Consider the following 13,794-nt stretch of genomic DNA (forward strand, 5'->3'; position numbering starts at 1 on the left):
GAAAGATGTAAAGTCATGGACTTGTCTTCTGCTCAAGGGCAATGCTTTCTACAGATAGATTACTGCAATGCAATCTACGCAGGATACAAAGAACAAATCTTGAAGAAACTCCAAACTGCCCAAAACACCGCAGCAAGACTCATATTTGGAAGAACGAAATACGATAGTGCTAAGCCCTTACATGAAAAACTACATTGGCTCCCAATCAAAGAGCGAACCACGTTCAAGGTCTGTACCCTAGTTCATAAAATCATTCATGGCGAGGCCCCAGCCTACATGGCAAACATTATAGACCTCCCAACCAAGAACACAAAAAGATCAGCACGATCTTACCTAAATCTCCACTTCCCAAGCTGCAAAGGTCTACAATATAAAACAACATGCATCCAGCTTCTCTTATATAAGCACACAACTATGGAATGCAGTTCCAAACATCACGAAAAGAATGCACGACTTAACAAACTTCCGGAAATCATTAAAAACCCAACTGTTCACAAAGGCATACCAGAAAGAATCAACCTAAATACCTGAACTCTGCAAAACAACTGAAACTCTTACCAGAACTGTACATAATCTAACTCTCTCTCCATGATCACTTAAAATATTCTGTCATCTATGAACATCAACAATAGACCACTTTGTATTTCTCCTACCGAAACTGGCGATCACCATCATGGTATTATGTAAGCCACATTGAGCCTGCAAATAGGTGGGAAAATGTGGGATATAAATGCAACAAATAAATAAATAAATAAATAAATATGGGAGCCCTTCTGGAACAAGATGAGGAGGAGCCAACCCTCACGAAACTATGAGTAGTAGGTACAAAAGTGAGGTGGATCCAGAGAGGATATCGAAGAAACTTTATTGTGAACAAGCTATAAAACGACCTGAAATGGCCGTATTTTGGCACAAAAGGCCAGCCCCAAGGGTCCAGTAAATCTCTAATGTTATGGTGAAACATTTAAGAAAATAGTATTGTCAACATCCAAGTCATTGGATCCTCAATGGAACACAAAAGTTGAGCTGCAAAAGTCATCCGACCAGCTGGTGTTCGTATGGGGTTTTCCTCCACCTGTATTGTGTTGTTCGGTAGTGACAGTAATGGTCCAATGATCAAAACTCCGGCAGTATTCTGAATAGCGCCATACAAATACTTCCGGAACAGTGCAGAACAATGCCCTAATGCTCAAATCTAATGACATGTAAATATAGGTGCACTCATAGTTTTGAGCATTAGGGAGTTCAGCGCTTTGGCACAGGAGGATCATGCTTGGCGCAATCGCAGAAGAGTTCAGCGGTAAGCTCAGCTCCTGTGCGCATGCACCTGGTAAAACCCGAAGGTGAAACACACATTAGCATCTGTTTTCTGCAGCCTAAATATAAGTGTTTTAAATTATTTTCCTTGGATGCTCATATTTACATGCAAACAGTGGAGATCCTAGGTCAGCGTCCGTCCCACCAGGGTGCAGCATGACACCCCCCCCCCCCCCCCCGGCGCAATGACACCCCCCTCCCCTGCGCATCAAGCCCCCCCCCCCCCCCCGGGTGCATTCTTTGCTACTGGAGGGTGCAGAGAGCAGCCGCGCGCCTGTCGGCTCCACTGGCTCCCTCTGCCCCAGAACAGGAAGTAACCTGTTCCGGGGCAGAGGGAGTAGGAAACCAGCAGAGCCGAGAGGCGCAAGGCTGCTCTCTGCACCCTCCAGCAGCATGCACCCGGGGCGGACCGCCCCCACTGCCCCGCCCTTGGTACGCCACTGGATGCAAGTAACAGACACCAATGTGTGCTCTGAGTTTCATTTTAAACATGGCCACTTTAAATTTCGATGTAGGACAAGAACGCCAATGTGTGCTTCACGTTTGGGTCTGCTGTTTGGCACAACAGTGCTCAAGGGCTCGCACAGGCTTCCTTCTGCTCCAAAAGCAATTCAAACCAGTAGATTTTGCAGAAAGAATCATGGGAATTCCTCGCTTCCAGCATCCTAACGCCTGCTCCAACTTGGCGTTATTTTTTACAGCGTTAAGGCACCTTTGTTTCAGGCACTCTTTTCTGATCATTGGGGAGGAATACAAAATGACCTAATTTAAATGAGCTTGATTATATTCGCATGCTATCTGCACTAAGGCCTGGTGTGCTTGTTGTTTTACCACACTAGACCCCTCTAATCATTCATTCAGCACTGATAAATGCGGATGTTAGTACAGCATTAATGGCTTCTAGTGCCCACATTTATTTTGATCGTTGGCACCTTAGGGCTCCTTTTCCTAAGTGGCGGTTGTATTGCTTTGGTATTGCAGCCTGCTCACTTGATCACCACAGACTGCTCAAAGACTAAAATACTACAGATTCTCTTAGATTCGTATTGGGTAAATGAAACTCTTTATTTGCACTTTAATTGGAGAGTGTATAAGTCATTATTGTTGCAACTACACAATGATTAAGAAATACACACACTAGTACATTACTAAAGGAAGGCTATAGAAAAGTAAAATAAGAAAGAGATATATATATACATACATCATCACTGGTCAGGAATTACATCATTCAGGCCCTTATCTAATCAGCTGGGGGGCCCGTTGCAGCGAAAAGCCCGAAGTCTCCATATGATCAGGAACAAGTCTTTTCTGCACGATGCGTCCATCCACAGAATGAGCTCCAAGGCTCTGCTGCAAAAAGCCCCCTTCTTATTAAGCTTAAACTTGTCCAGGAATGTACATGAGGTTTCAGTCATATGCTCTCATTTCAGGTAAACAAACCACTGGCCAGGTGGTTTATCTCCCGAACCTCAAGCATACCCCGCCTCCCTCCTGCACAAGCTGGCTTCAGAGGCATTCCAACCTGTTCTTGAGAGGTGCCTTATCTCATACATTGTTCTTGAGTGTGCCTTATCGCACATTGTTATCATACATTGTTCTTGACATAAGAAATTGGATATCAGACCTGTGACAGTGGTCTTCTTCGGATGACAGCAAACTGAAAGTACATCAAGAACATTTGTTTTAGCACGCAATTTTCAAGGGAAGTTTCCTCTCTACAGAAAGAACACAAAGGTCGTATAAGGAGTTTGCTTGTATAATCGGGACTAAATATAACTGTAGCCAGTTTTGGCTTAAGAAGTTCTAACTGCACAAGAGAGATAAGACGTTATAGAGGCTAGAGACCTACGTGGGACTCTGAATTTTCAACAGCGAGTAGTTAGTGGTATTATGTTAGTTATACAGGCTTGAAAACAAGGAAACTGTTAACACCTTGAAAATGTGTATTTGATACATTGTGGCAAGTTCTGTTGAAAGTATGAGTAAGAATGTATGAATGAGTGAAGTGATTGGATGGTGAGGATAATTAGTATATGATATTTACATGAGGTGCATATTAAGATTTGAAAATTTAAGAAATAAAGCATATTGAAACATCAAAGAAAAAATAAGGTGGTCACTGTATGGTACGTGTAGTATATTTAGATGAGTGACTAGTTTATGAGTTTGAACTCAGAATTTGGTTTATATACATTGTTCTTGAGAGCCGGTGGTGGGAGGCGGGGCTGGTGGTTGGGAGGCGGGGCTAGTGCTGGGCAGACTTACACGGTCTGTGCCCTGACAATGGCAGATACAAATCAAGGTAAGGTATACACAAAAAGTAGCACACGTGAAATTATCTTGTTGGGCAGACTGGATGGACCGTGCAGGTCTTTTTCTGCTGTCATGTACTATGTTATTGTGTTACTATGTGCCTTACATTCCAGCCTGTTCTTTGAGATATACCAGGAAAGTCACTTTCGGGTCAAAGACAGGGGATTTTAAAAAAATGTATTATCGATTAAAGCAAGACTGAAAAGCATTTTTTAATATTTTCCATCACAGCGGAAAGCCCAACATGGCCTAGTGGCCTAGTGGTTAGGGTGGTGGACTTTGGTCCTGGGGAACTGAGGAACTGAGTTCGATTCCCACTTCAGGCACAGGCAGCTCCTTGTGACTCTGGGCAAGTCACTTAACCCTCCATTGCCCCATGTAAGCCGCATTGAGCCTGCCATGAGTGGGAAAGCGCAGGGTACAAATGTAACAAAAATAAAATAGATACTATTGGAGATTCTACAGGGAATGTTGCTACTATTGGAGATTCTACATGGAATGTTGCTATTCCACTAGCAACATTCCATGTAGAATCTCAAATGATAGCAACAGTGGAGGAGTGGCCTAGTGGTTAGGGTGGTGGACTTTGGTCCTGGGGAACTGAGTTCAATTCCCACTTCAGGCACAGGCAGCTCCTTGTGACTCTGGGCAAGTCACTTAACCCTCCATTGCCCCATGTAAGCCAAATTGAGCCTGCTGCTGCCACGAGTGGGAAAGCGCAGGGTACAAATGTAACAAAAAAAAAAAAGTAGCGCCAGGCTACCGCAGCAGCCCAGTGGTACTTCCCACCCTTACTGTGCCATCATTTCTGGCGCTACAAAAAATGTATTTATATTTTGTAGCGCTGGACTGTACCCATCAGTAAATGGGTGGTGCTGCATGCTGCCCGGTTACTGCTGGGTTAGCGTGGGAGCCCTTACTGCCACCTCAATGGGTGGCGGTAAGGACTCCCCCCCCCCTTGAAATGGCCCTGCTGCAAGTGCTTCACTTGCCACCTGGCCATTTCCTGCAGGAAAGCGAGACCTTCCCTTTTACCAGCTGCGGTAAAAGGGGGCCTCGGAGCGAGTGTTAAACATGCGCCGACACCAGTGCTGGCCCCCTTTTGCCGCAACTTGGTTAAAGGGGCCCTTAGTTTGCCTGTGATAGTATCTGCTGTGGTCCCTATTGTTGAGACTTTAAGTTGGGGGTCCATAAGTTGGGGATAAGATCATGTGTTCATCTACCAGGATGGATGAATCTCAACTGGGCAGCTTAGCCCACTGTGGTGTTTATGATTTACTGTGTTATTTTGCTTTACGGCCTGCATTTCCTTGCTATAACTTGTTATGTGTGTGGGGACGAGAGAGGCAGGTCTCTGTACGTCATGTGCCAGTATTTTCATCCAGCTTCTGATGCCGGCTAAGTGCTCTGATTACAGGGGCTTCTGCCTCCGCTCATTCTGCCTCGCCTCACCCTATGCTTGGAACAGCCTTCCTGAACCCTTACGCCAAGCCCCCTCCCTGCCCGTCTTCAAGTCTTTGCTTAAAGCCCACCTCTTCAATGCTGCGTTCAGCACCTAACCCTTACCGTTCGGTGAATCCAGACTGCCCCAATTTGACTGCCCCTATCGGACCGACCTTTCAATTGTCTTTTAGATTGTAAGCTCTTTGAGCAGGGACTGTCCTTCTATGTTAAATTGTACAGTGCTGCGTAACCCTAGTAGCACTCTAGAAATGTTAAGTAGTAGTAGTAGTACCTACAAATGCACTCAGTCTGCTGCCCCTCACTATCTTTCTACCCTCATCTCCCCTTACGTTCCCGCCCGTAACCTCCGTTCACAGGATAAATCCCTCCTCTCAGTACCCTTCTCCAACACCCCCAACTCCAGGCTCTGCTCATTCTGCCTCGCCTCACCCTATGCTTGGAATAACCTTCCCGAGCCCTTACGCCAAGCCCCCTCCCTGCCCGTCTTCAAGTCTTTGCTTAAAGCCCACCTCTTCAATGCTGCGTTCGGCACCTAACTCTTACCGTTCGGTGAACCCAGACTACCCCAATTTGACTGCCCCTATCGGACCGACCGTTCACTTGTCTATTAGATTGTAAGCTCTTTGAGCAGGGACTGTCTCTCTTTGTTAAATTGTACAGCGCTGCGTGACCCTAGTAGCGCTCTAGAAATGTTAAGTAGTAGTAGTAGTATTACATATAGCAGTGATTTAACCAGAGCTGAGATTGTGATGTCATAATGCCTCATTCCACCAATGCCTAAGAGCCAACCTCATCAGTGATGTCACAATGGCTTGATTGTCCTATATTTGTCTCACTCTTATCTATTAGATTGTAAGCTCTTTGAGCAGGGACTGTCTCTCTTTGTTAAATTGTACAGCGCTGCGTAACCCTAGTAGCGCTCTAGAAATGTTAAGTAGTAGTAGTAGTAGGGGCGTAGCCAGACACCCAATTTTGGGTGGGCCTGGGCCCAAGAACTCCACCTTGTCCCACAAGTGATTTGGGCTCTCCCTCTCTCGCCTGTATATCATGTGGTCTCTGATACATTCCCCCACCTCCACCTCCGCATACCTTTTAAATATCGGATTATCACAGGCAGCAACTAATACGCACTGCTCATGTTGGCCCCATAGCATGTATCAGTTCCTGCTCGCTGCAAGCGAAGATCTGTTATTTACAAGGTATGCAGTAGGGACAGTTGTTTGGAGTTTTCGGCTGGTGGGGCTCAGGGATCCCTGCCAGCCACATCATAGGTGTGCTGCTGCCGGGTGGGCCTGAGCCCAAAGTGGGTGGGCCTGGGCCCACCCCGTGACTACGCCACTGCCTGGTTGTAGAACAGAGGCCAAACATGCATTTGTCCACTGGTTGCACACCTAATGCAATTTAAATGCCTGTTTTGGTCTGTAATAGTTGGAGCACAGTTATATCACTGATTATAGATTTTAGGTTTGTGTTTGCAAAGGCTTTCTCCCTTTCTGTGTGTAGAATGATAGAGTACTTGCTGTTTTTTTTGCTTTAAAGCATTTCTCATCTCATGTCTCAGGAACTGCATCGGACAAAACTTCGCCATGAACGAGATGAAAGTGGCCACCGCTCTGACCCTGCAGCGCTTCCAAGTCTCCCCTGATGAAACACGCCCCCCTATCAAAATACCTCAGGTAGTTCTGACATCCATGAATGGTATCCACCTGTACTTAAAGAAAATTAAGAGGACCCACCAGTAACTATTTGTAACCTGTATGCATGGATATCTGTTAAATAAATGGAGACAGTAATTTTTGCCTTCATTTTCTTTTTATTTCACGCAACTTACACAGAAAAAAATGTATCTAGCATTCTACTATGAACTGTAAGTAAATTAAATACGCTTATGTGCAATAAAGTGAAATTTCATAAAAGTGCAGAGTCTTCTGATGGATACTGATGTGCAGGGTTAATACTGACCCCAATATCATAAGCATGCACATATTTTAAAAAATGTCCTCATTGGCATTTATACCGTAAGAACAGCCATAAGGGTCTGACCAATGGTCCATCTAGTCCAGTATCCTGTTTTCAACAGTGGCCAATCCAGGTCACAAGTGCCTGGCAGAAACCCAATTAGTAGCAACATTCCATGCTACCAGTCCCAGGGCAAGCAGTGGCTTCCCCCATGTCCATCTCAATAATAGACTGTGGACTTTTCCTCCAGGAACTTGTCCAAACCTTTTTTAAACCCAGATACACTAACTGTTGTTGCCGCATCCTCTGGCATCGAGTTCCCCAGCTGTCTCTTTTCCAAGCTGAAGAGCCCTAACCTCCTTAGCCTTTCCTCATAGGAGTTCCAGCCCCTTTACCGTTTTGGTTGCTCTTTTATCCTTTTTTCTAATTCCGCTATATCTTTTTGAGATACCACGACCAGAATTCAACACAACACTGAAGGTGAGGTCGCACCATGGAGCGATACAGAAGCATTATAATATTCTTGGTCTTCTTCACCGTCCATTTCCTAATAATTTCTAGCATCCTGGGCAGTGCTTCACACCATATAAGCCCTGCCCAGCACATCCCAGGATGCACTGGGCAGGACTGGGCACCGCCATTTTCAAGGTAGCGCTGCTGGAATAGGAGGGAGTCAACCTCTCTCCTCCAACAAAGGTATGGAGATAGGGCTGCTAGACCACCAGGTCGGGTGGGAGGGCTTGATTTGAGGCCCACTGGGCCACCAGGGCTTTTTTTTTTGGGGGGGGGGATGCCAGGGGAGACCCACCAGATCTCCAGACCCCCCATAAAATTTGTGTGTGGGGGGTTGGGGGGAATGGAGGTACGCTGGACCTCCAGCCCCCGTGTCACTGGCTTGGGTGGGTGGGGGGGGGGGTTGGGGTTCCTGCTCCTGTGGGGGGGGGGGGGGGGATGCATGCATGCTGGACAAGGCTCACCATTCCTCTGAGCTGGTGTAGGGTTTGCTGCGGACAGCACGCCAATGTTTGACACACTGCTCACTGATCACTGAGGAGGAATACGTTTAGCATACATTTGCATGCTAGTTGCGTTCAGAGCCTGCAAACACGTTGTTTCACATGCTTGGGAGCTCTGATCTTGGGGCGGTAGCGAACGCAGTCGCTAGTATGGCACTAACAGCCTTTAGCACCCGCGTTTGCTTCTGATCATCGGCCCATAGATGTTTCCCTGTCGATAGAAGGCTCGCAATCTAACCTCCCCTGTTTACTAAGCCGTGTGGCAATACCGACACAGCCCGTTCAGAGTGAATGTGCTGTGTCGGTATTAGCGCATGACAACCGCTACTGTGGTTTAGTAAACGGGGGGGGGGGGGGGGTTGTACCTGAAGTAAGAGGATGGTGGTTGGGAGGCGGGGCTAGTGTGGGCAGACATATACGGTCTGTGCTGGGGCTGGTGGTTGGGAGGCGGGACTAGTGCTGGGCAGACTTATACGGTCTGTGCCGGGGCTGGTGGTTGGGCAGCGGGGATAGTGCTGGGCAGACTTATACGGTCTGTGCCAGAGCCGGTGGTGGGTGGCAGGGATAGTGCTGGGCAGACTTATAGGGTCTGTGCCAGAGCTGGTGGTTGGGAGGCGGGGTTGGTGGTTGGGAGGCGGGGATAGGGCTGGCCAGACTTATACGGTCTGTGCACTGAAGAGGACAGTACAAATAAAAAAAGTAGCACATATGAATTTATCTTCTTGGGCAGACTGGATGGACCGTGCAGGTCTTTTTCTGCCGTCATCTACTATGTTACTATATGTTACTATGATATACAGTACAGTCTCAATTATCCAACACAAGGGGGACCAGTGGTGTGCTGGAGTGGGCTCTCACCAGCTTGCAAGAGCCGTTTGTTAAATTTTTAAGAATTTTAAGAGCTGGTTGTTAAAATAGGCCCCATGTGGCTACTTTAATAACCTGCTCCCAAAATGTGGGCTCGAGCCCCCTCCTGAACTCCCTTTTACTTTGCTGGCAGGGACTCTGAGCCCCACTGGCCAAATAAATAGACTGCCACTGCTCCCCACTGGTTGTTTCTGGCTCTGAGCAGCAGGCCGAGACTTCTCGTGTATGCTCTGACCATGCGTGAGAAGTCCCGGCATGCTGCTCAGAGCCAGAAACAACCAGTGGGGAGCAGTGGCAGTGTATTTTGGCTGGTGGGGCTCGGCATTCCTGCCAGCAAAGGTATGCCTAATGTCCACATGGGTGGGGCGGAGAGACATGTATTACCGCCCCCAAATTGCAGGGCTGGCTACGCCTGGAGAGAGAGCCCATTGTTAAAAATGTACCAGCACACCACTGAGCGGGACCGAGCTGTTGTCAGATAATACAGAAAAAAATACTTTATGCATAAATAACAAGCATTTGGTATCTGCATTTAAAATGCAGTATTGTTTATTCACACTGTGCAACAACCAAAAAAAAAAAAAAATCCCCGGAAAATTGTATAGGGCATGATAGTGCAGGCAGTTTGAGCAAAAACACACCGTATATTTCACAGTACTGTACAAAACAGCAATTGTACAAAGGCAATGTGAACAAAATTACAGAACCGAGCGAGGGAACCATATAGAATTTATCTATTGCACGTCCAGCCTCACTTGGGTTGTCTTCTTCAGCAGGCGATTTGGAGCTCCATTTCTCAAGCTCGCTGCTTTCTCTTCTCGATTCGATAACAGTACTGTATGAAGCAGACATGAAGAAACTGGAAACTCTCCACACTCAGAGGCAAACAGATCTAAGAATGAGTGTAAGAATAAAGAAAGCACTGTAAAAAGCAAATGAACAAACAGGAATAGGTGTACATGCAGTACTGCATAAAACTCACTGTGCACAAGAATCTTACTATGGTTCCCTTCCTGCAAAAGTGTGGTCTCGGATCCTGGTAGGAAAAGCAGGCTCTCGGGTCAAATAGTGCAGAGCAGCAGTGTCAGGACTAAAAATTGCTGCCATGCTGTAAAAGCAAGGGCTCAGCTCTAAACATCTTAAATGTTCACTTTACTTAGCATCTTCCAATGCTCAAACATGCATCGTTAGAAGCAGCATCTCACATCAAACATGGTTCCCTCGCTGCAACAAAAGCTATTACACATGCAGTGCTGGAAAACTGGAAGAGAAGCCACGTACTTCTTAATGGCCATGAGGGGTGCATGTCTGATATGCCAGATGGTCAGATTAGCAAAGGTTGGATAATCAAGACTGTACTGTACCGCCCTTCTGGGATTCCCATCAAAGCAGCTTACATATTATATACAGGTACTTATTTTGCACTTCAGGTAATGGAGGATTAAGTGACTTGATCAGAAGGAGCAGCAGCAGGATTTAAACTTGGCTTTGCCAGTTGTCAGACTGGTACTTAAATTGCTAGGCTACTCCTCCTCCGCCCCACAAAATTGAAGCGATGGAGTTCTGATGGATGGGGAGGCAGGATACCTCAAGACCTTCACTGGTTGACACATGACTACCAAACGCTCGCCACTCCTGAAGGAAAGTCATTTTTACACCATGGTGTACTTGTATGCAAAAACACCTTTATTTGGTCTGTCCCTTCAAATAAAGGGTCCCTTTTGCGAAGGCGCACTAGCGGATTTAGCCTGCATTAAACACTAAGATGCGTTGAGCACATGCTGATTTTTAGAACAGGAAGCAACAACTGAGCAAAAACATGGACTCAAAGACCCTTTTATTTTTTTCCAGTTGGTGTATGTATACTCCACATAAGGTTTCGGGGGGGGGGGGGGGGGGGGGGAGGGTCAGCATCCGTTGCACTTCTACCCTCCCCCCACCCCCATCTATGACTTCATAGATATTGGAATCCACTTAGGTGATTATCATTGAAAGGCAGTTAAGAAAACGTTAATAAACACTCTCCTCAAGTCACTTCACTGGCTTCCTATCCGTTTCCGCATACAGTTCAAACTCCTCTTATTGACCTATAAATGCATTCACTCTGCAGCTCCTCAGTACCTCTCCACTCTCATTTCTCCCTACACTCCTCCTCGAGAACTCCGTTCACTGGGTAAATCTCTCTTATCTGCACCCTTCTCCTCTACTGCTAACTCCAGACTTCGTTCCTTTTATCTTGCTGCACCATATGCCTGGAATAGACTTCCTGAGCCGGTACGTCAAGCTCCATCTCTGGCCGTCTTCAAATCTAAGCTAAAAGCCCACCTTTTTGATGCTGCTTTTAACTCTTAACCCTTATTCACTTGTTCATAACCCTTATTTTATCATCCTCACTTTAATATTCCCTTATCCCTTACTTGTCCTGTTTTTCTGTCCTAATTAGATTGTAAGCTCTGTTGAGCAGGGACTGTCTCTTCATGTTCAAGTGTACAGCGCTGCGTATGTCTAGTAGTGCTATAGAAATGATAAGTAGTAGTAGTAGTCTTTGGGATTCCGGAATCTTGCTACTCTTTGAGTTTCTGCACAGAATCTTGCTACTGTGGGATTCCGGAATCTTGCTACTCTTTGTCCTTATCCCTTACTTGTCCTGTTTTTCTGTCCTAATTAGATTGTAAGCTCTGTTGAGCAGGGACTGTCTCTTCATGTTCAAGTGTACAGCGCTGCGTACGTCTAGTAGAGCTATAGAAATGATAAGTAGTAGTAGTAGTCTTTGGGATTCCGGAATCTTGCTACTCTTTGGGATTCTGCACAGAATCTTGCTACTGTGGGATTCCGGAATCTTGCTACTCTTTGTCCTTATCCCTTACTTGTCCTGTTTTTCTGTCCTAATTAGATTGTAAGCTCTGTTGAGCAGGGGCTGTCTCTTCATGTTCAAGTGTACAGTGCTGCGTACGTCTAGTAGCGCTATAGAAATGATGAGTAGTAGTAGTAGTATAAAAGAGCGCCAGTGCTATTTAATGGTGTAATATAGTATTACACTTTTTCATTTTATTATTCTAGCACAGAAGCCCTCACTGGTCATTGGTGTGACTGAACAAATCTGAGCCAATCAGAGAGAGGCTCTCAAGGTTCCCGCATAATGATGATGATTGTCACAATGCCCCCACTTTCCCTTCTGTGGGATAGGATTTGCAGATGGAATTCAAGGGCAGCCTGTGGGGGATTATATAGGGATGTGTGGCGATCCTGTGCAGGGATTTATTATGGAGCCTCATTTGCATAGGACAGTAAGAGCTCAAGAATGGGGCTGAAAAGCATGGCCATGTTCGAAAACGGTGGCGAGACTGGCCCTTGATGAATTCAGACCTAGCAAATCTCCTGTATTCAATGGGAGACTCCTGATTTTTTTTGTGGGTCGTCATCTGCTGGGGAGACGGGATCTCCCGCTGAGTAGCTTCCATTTAAGCGGCAGCAGAAGCGACTGTGACATTTAAGCGTGGCATTTACGAGTGCATCAGTTAAGCATGGTCTCATTTTAAGTGTGTGTTATTTCACTCGGAGGATGGTGATCAGACTGAGTACGCTACTTGTTCTCCTCAGTTTCCTTGGGCAGGTGGTAGAGTCCTGGAATTGAAAGCATGGCCTACTCTGTCAGATGACCTCCTCTTACTCCCCCAGTGGTCACTAACCTGCTCCCACCCCTCAAAAATGTTCCAAACAGTGCTCTAAAAATAGCACTGAAACATCGCCGGGCTTTACTGCCCCTATGATCAGCGATAATAACATGCAAATTTATGTGCACTATTACTTCTGATCATAGTGTAAAGCCCAGACCTGTCATAGGGTAAAGCCCAGATCTGTCAAACACAGGGGCTGGAGGTCCATGGGACCACCAGACCCCAAACAGCATGACCCTGGTCAGTGCCCCCACCAAACCCCCACCCCAAGCCAATGACATGACGGCTGGAGGTCCAGCAGACCCCCAGGCCCCCGGAACCCCTTACACAAGTTCAGGGAGGGCTGGAGATCCAGTGGGTCTGTAGCCAACCTAACCCCCCTAGCATCCCCCCAAAAAAATTCCTGGTGACCTAGTGGGCTGCAAATCACCCCCCCCCCTTGACCTAGTGGTCTAGTGGCCTTCTTCCCCACCCCCCCCCCATACCTTTGTTGGAGGAGGTACATGCCCTCCTCTTCCAGCTGTGCCGCCTTGAATATGGTGGCGCCCTGCCCAGTGCATCCTGAGATGTCCTGGGCAGGGCTTCACACCATATAAGCCCTGCCCAGCACATCCCAGGATGCACTGGGCACTGCCATTTTTGAGGTAGCGCTGCTGGAAGAGGAGGGAGTTAACCTCCCTCCTCCAACAAAGGTATGGAGATAGGGCCGCTAGACCACCAGGTCGGGGGGGAGGCTTGATTTGAGGCCCACTGGGCCACCAGGGCTTTTTTGGGGTGGGGGGGTGCCAGGGGGGCTTAGGGGAGCTGGAAACCCACCAGGTCTCCAGACCCCCCAAAACATTTGTGTGTGGGGGGTTGGGGGGAATGGAGGTACACTGGATCTCCAGCCCCTGTGTCACTGGCTTGGGTGGGGGGGTTGGGGTTCCTGCTCCTGTGGGGGGGGGGGATGCATGCATGCTGGACAAGGCTCACCATTCCTCTGAGCTGGTGTAGGGTTTGCTGCGGACAGCACGCCAATGGTTGGCACACTGCTCACTGAGGAGGAATACGTTTAGCATACATTTGCATGCTACTTGCACTAAGATCCCTGTTTTGCATGCATTTGCATGCTAGTTGCGTTCAGAGCCTGCAAACACGTTGTTTCACATGCTTGGGAGCTCTAATCATGGGGCGGTAGAGAA

The 13,794-nt window shown here is 47.1% G+C and overlaps 1 protein-coding gene across 1 annotated transcript in view; it reads left to right on the forward strand.

Annotated features, from left to right (window-relative positions):
- LOC115471793 (cytochrome P450 4B1-like) overlaps window positions 1–6,911 on the forward strand; it is a 76,475-nt gene extending 69,564 nt beyond the window's left edge. The window contains exon 12 of the mRNA XM_030205627.1: window positions 6,656–6,911. Within this exon, the coding sequence (XP_030061487.1) occupies window positions 6,656–6,836 (181 nt within the window). The 3' untranslated portion in view covers window positions 6,837–6,911. The remainder of the gene's footprint in view (window positions 1–6,655) is intronic.
- The last annotated feature ends 6,883 nt before the right edge of the window (window positions 6,912–13,794 follow it).

The sequence above is a fragment of the Microcaecilia unicolor genome, chromosome 6 (assembly GCF_901765095.1).
Source record: "Microcaecilia unicolor chromosome 6, aMicUni1.1, whole genome shotgun sequence".
NCBI classification, from domain to species: domain Eukaryota; kingdom Metazoa; phylum Chordata; class Amphibia; order Gymnophiona; family Siphonopidae; genus Microcaecilia; species Microcaecilia unicolor.